General features: G+C 37.4%; 1 protein-coding gene across 1 annotated transcript; it reads right to left on the reverse strand.

Annotated features, from left to right (window-relative positions):
* Positions 1–248: 248 nt before the first annotated feature.
* On the reverse strand, positions 249–1,692 carry LOC123320945. The gene is made up of 2 exons (XM_044908443.1): positions 1,583–1,692; positions 249–823 (listed from the first exon to the last, which is right to left on the reverse strand). Exons 1-2 carry the CDS (start codon positions 1,629–1,631, stop codon positions 249–251), a joined length of 624 nt encoding a protein of 207 aa, XP_044764378.1. The 5' UTR covers positions 1,632–1,692.
* Between the last annotated feature and the right edge of the window lie 3,847 nt (positions 1,693–5,539).

Below are 5,539 nucleotides of genomic sequence, written 5' to 3' on the forward strand. Positions count from 1 at the left end.
AGTAATGTGGTCTCTAATAACCCAAGAGGTTGATGAGACTTGAAGCTTGTAAATATAAGAATCCCATTCTTCACTGTTGAAATTTACTCGGTACATAATTGAAGTTCGAACAAGTCGATTAACCAAAGCCGAATCAGTTGAGTTCCCTTAATTTTTGCTTAAAGAGTGTCTTTTTAAATAACATCGACCATTATTATAGAATCGAATTATCTTCTGATCAATCATATATATGCATTATAAAAATTTTCTTACTCAACAATGTCGCAATAATCCCTTACAGCACTCTTGATTTTTAACAATTCCTCGGCAGACGTGCCCCGGCTGACACTTATGTTCTTGAGAAAACTTTTCAATCGGTTGATTCTAGTTTCCGTTATAACGATGACACCATAGAAAAATATACAAGCTCCTGCTAGTTTTGGGATAATGTATATTATTTCAATGAATTCCATTAAGTGAATTATCTGCTTCCAAGGCGTATAATCCAGATTTATGGGGTACCAAGCGGGGTACAATACTCCGCATATGTAACCATCTCCAGTCCCTTCCCTTTTTCTTTGGAAACATTCATGATCAGATAGGTAAGTGAAGATGAGGTATATCGTGTTACTAATAATAGAATCGTAGTAGAATAAATGTGTCATTTGCTCCAAGTGCTTTACAACTGGTTCGTATTCCTTGGACATTCCATAACTTTTGTTTAATTTATGACAAAGTCTGAATGTTTGTTCACCTCGTAGATAAAACATGGTAGCAGTTGCGGACGCAAATGTACCGATGAGGAGAAAAACAATATCGTTCACAAGTTCAGATATACGTCCAACTGAAATGAAAAAGCTTTCTTAATTTCATAGTTCTTTTTTCCTGAAAAAAATATATCAAAAATTGAGTGAGCCCCTAAAAGTAGAAACTGCATTATTTGGAAAATGAATTCCTAAGTTCTCAATTGAATTCAAGTTGAATACAGTACTGTTCATGTAAGAAAGGAGATAGCGGACCATGAACATTTCATCATCTCCTCATCCAAGTTAATCTCACAAAATGAAAATTGATAGATTTGTTTTCATCAATTTTTTTTTTCTTGATACGAATTATAAGATTCTGAATTTTATAAATACTCAATTCACTCACTCTCAATACTTTTATACATATGACCGGTTAAACCTAACATCATGAAAAATCCAAGTATGAAAAACCAACTGAAAAATATGAAAGGAATTTTTTCTCCATGCTTCGGCCAGAAACCTATATCCTGAAGGTTTTTCAGAGCCTTTGCGAATATAATTCTCTCTTCATTCTTAACATCCATTTTACCAACTAAACTCTCTAAGAGTGAGAAGAACAATGCGATTCGTATGAAATAAACTAAAATATACAGTTATTAAAGCACTAATAGTCAACGAGAAATGTCTAATGACCAACAGGAATTCAGTCAAGGCACCCAATCAACCTAATACACATATTTTCCATTGATGAGTTCAACTGAATATCAAATTATAATTTTTTGCAAGAAACAATTTATTTCGATTATGTCTTTATGGAAGAATATCAATATTATGGCCCTGAAATTATTTATATTTACCCTGTTTGGAGCCCGCAGGAACACAAGCAGCTGAACTATTTTTCTTCATGGGCAATAGGATTATATTTCTCAACTAGATATGATATAATTGTACAGGGTGTGTCTTTGACTTGCACATGTATTTCAACAGTAGTTTCTTGAGCTCAATAGAAGGAAACACTTAGTTTCTTTGCTATTTATTCCTGTTTGAAAGTTTTTCATATTTCATATTTATTTGTCATATAAATATGATGTGTGTGAACTCGATCCGAGCGGACTTGTTTAAAAGAGCTCCATCAGTATTTTACGGAAGTACATTATAATTATTTCGCCGGGAAGGTTTAACCCACCCAGTTCTTGACCTGAGCTTTCTCTAGTGAGGTAGACCATTATAATTTTTTGAGTTTCATTGTGCTTTTATTCACAATCATTCACGATCATGTCGTTGGGTAAGAAAGTCGGATTTAGCGAGTCTCTGCAGATATCGATTTCTGAATGCGGTATCTGTAAACGAACTGTAATCAAAAATGTTGTTAAGTGCAAAATCTGCACAAAAAAATTTTCATCCCAGTTGTACTAATATATATAAAAAATGTTGTGACGAAATCATCGTAAGTCGAAGTGAACCAACTTGTGAAATATCCCCAATGACGGATATTATCCAGTCAACCAGTTTCAGTCACAGGGAAGTTGTTGGGAATTACCACTGTGGAAATGCGACTTCACAATGCTGATTTAAAAAAAGACCACCAGTACTTACTGGAGAGTGCTTAATGTCCGCAACATCGCATATCGCGGGAAATTGCCCAGTACATCACATAGTAGGTGTAAAAAAAGCACCATAGACAGCAACATTGAGACTTCATATTTTGGAAGTTTTTGGAACGATTATTTTGACAGAATAAACTACCAAAGTGTATCCTCTATTGAAGTTATATTCATGTTCAATTTGATAACTACCATCGTGTCAATCAATTTGCACTCTATATTCGAGGCGTTCCGAGCAAAAGTGACCCAAGCTACAATATTTCTGAAATTGAATTAACAGTAAAAACTGCCTAAAAATGAATCAAAATTTTATATACTCCTAAACTCAATTTCAGAAAAATTGTAGCTTGGGCCTCTTCAGCTCTGAACGCCTCATTCGTACCCTGTATTGCTGACATTCAAAAGAATATATATATATATATATATATGAACGGATAATTCCCAGAGTCGATTATATGCAATAGTTAAGGGGTGTGGGAAATTAAAGAGCGTGATTTAGGTCTCTCTCTTCTTTATTTCATTGTCAACGTTTCGATCCTGGTTAGGATCTTCTTCAGGACTCTACAAACATGTTATATAGTCAATAACTATTCGAAATCGGATGAGACATCAGAATACCTACCGAAATACAGAGGTGGGTGGGTTGATTGGTTGTGGAACAACCCAAATTTCTTAAAAATATGCTCAATGCTCAATGATGCGAGGACAATGTGTAGACAAACAATTACAATTATCATATCCAGTCGGATCAACAGGTGCAAAAGCCGGTATAGTAAAGTGGGGTTAGCGTTAGCAACAGCAGAGTCACAGACAGGTAGTGACAACTGCAACCACAGAGTATTATCTTTTCTTCCTTTAACTATGAAAGGCAACAAAAATCTTTATGGCGTGCACTGATCAAACGTTACTCTCACTAACCTTGTGTATGTTCAATGCTCGGTGCAGGCCAATTTACAAATTCCAATTACAATTTCCTGAGGTGTGGGGGGAAAAATGAACATGTAATGCGCATCCACCAGGAGTTACTCTCACTAACCCTGTAGCACGCCTAGTGAAAACCTGATTAAAGATCACATTTTTTCAAATGTACATCACATTTTAAAAACTTTAAAAAATTTAAAAAATTGTTACAACTCAAATCCAGAGGTGCGAGGGGAAATGAATGTACAATGCGCATCCACCAGGAGCTACTCTCACTAACCCTGCAGAATGCTGCAGAACGTTGATCAAAAAACCACATGTTTTTTTTTTCTTAAAATGAAGATGTGAAAGCAAAAGCACATCAATCAGTGCTCATCAATCGAAAGCCACTCGCAACCTTTGTGGGATGCTTATTTAGATGTCGTTTCTTAATTTATATTTTATAAGTTATTATCAGTCGCTAATTATTGTCCAATTCACTCTCACTGAATTCTTAATTTAAAATCAGTCGCGATCAATATGTTTAGCCACAAATTCACTGTCACTGAATTTGGTGGACAATCACTCACGACGGTCAACCGATTCCTGACCTGCTGCCGTCAGAAAGCACTCCGTCACTGGATACACTTCGTGGTCTTGATGGGTCACCTTCATTGACCTGGTCGAAGTGGATTAGGTAGGAATAGATGCTGCTGATGTGGTTTACATCTCTTCTGTAATTCATGGCATTGGGGTGGCGCTTGATGTGGTACATTTCCAAAAAGGAACGCTTTCCTCCATTGCGTTCGCAATCTAGGACCCTAGTGGCCTCATAGTCCATTAAGTGGTCTCCATCTCTGCTGTGGTCTGCCAAGGCACATATCTTATTGGGGTTCTTGATATCGCTTCTATGTTGAGCCAACCTCTTCTTAAGCTGTTGCGACGTCTGTCCAATATAGATTTCATTACACATCGAACATGGAACAGAATATATCACTCCACTTTTGTGGAATGTGCTTACGCTATCTTTTATCCTACTATGGAGTCTGTCAATCTTGAACTCTGGTTTGGGGATCAACTTTATGTTGGGGGTCTTCAAAAGGCTTATCAGAGCATTTGTCATGCCTTTGATCAATGGTAAGGATGCGTAAGTTAGATTCAAATCTATTGTGGTGGATGCGCCCCTGTGTTATATTATATTGGACAGACGTCGCAACAGCTTAAGAAGAGGTTGGCTCAACATAGAAGCGATATCAAGAACCCCAATAAGATATGTGCCTTGGCAGACCACAGCAGAGATGGAGACCACTTAATGGACTATGAGGCCACTAGGGTCCTAGATTGCGAACGCAATGGAGGAAAGCGTTCCTTTTTGGAAATGTACCACATCAAGCGCCACCACAATGCCATGAATTACAGAAGAGATGTAAACCACATCAGCAGCATCTATTCCTACCTAATCCACTTCGACCAGGTCAATGAAGGTGACCCATCAAGACCACGAAGTGTATCCAGTGACGGAGTGCTTTCTGACGGCAGCAGGTCAGGAATCGGTTGACCGTCGTGAGTGATTGTCCACCAAATTCAGTGACAGTGAATTTGTGGCTAAACATATTGATCGCGACTGATTTTAAATTAAGAATTCAGTGAGAGTGAATTGGACAATAATTAGCGACTGATAATAACTTATAAAATATAAATTAAGAAACGACATCTAAATAAGCATCCCACAAAGGTTGCGAGTGGCTTTCGATTGATGAGCACTGATTGATGTGCTTTTGCTTTCACATCTTCATTTTAAGAAAAAAAAACATGTGGTTTTTTGATCAACGTTCTGCAGCATTCTGCAGGGTTAGTGAGAGTAGCTCCTGGTGGATGCGCATTGTACATTCATTTCCCCTCGCACCTCTGGATTTGAGTTGTAACAATTTTTTAAATTTTTTAAAGTTTTTAAAATGTGATGTACATTTGAAAAAATGTGATCTTTAATCAGGTTTTCACTAGGCGTGCTACAGGGTTAGTGAGAGTAACTCCTGGTGGATGCGCATTACATGTTCATTTTTCCCCCCACACCTCAGGAAATTGTAATTGGAATTTGTAAATTGGCCTGCACCGAGCATTGAACATACACAAGGTTAGTGAGAGTAACGTTTGATCAGTGCACCCCATAAAGATTTTTGTTGCCTTTCATAGTTAAAGGAAGAAAAGATAATACTCTGTGGTTGCAGTTGTCACTACCTGTCTGTGACTCTGCTGTTGCTAACGCTAACCCCACTTTACTATACCGGCTTTTGCACCTGTTGATCCGAC

The sequence above is a fragment of the Coccinella septempunctata genome, chromosome 9 (genome assembly GCF_907165205.1).
Source record: "Coccinella septempunctata chromosome 9, icCocSept1.1, whole genome shotgun sequence".
Taxonomy (NCBI): Eukaryota; Metazoa; Arthropoda; class Insecta; order Coleoptera; family Coccinellidae; genus Coccinella; species Coccinella septempunctata.

Coding starts and splice junctions, on each gene's coding strand:
- LOC123320945 (XM_044908443.1), bottom strand. CDS start 1,631: ATGAAGAAAAATAGTTCAGCTGCTTGTGTTCCTGCGGGCTCCAAACAG. Junction 824..1,582: donor TCCTGCGGGCTCCAAACAGG/GTAAATATAAAT, acceptor TTTTCATTTCAG/TTGGACGTATATCTGAACTT.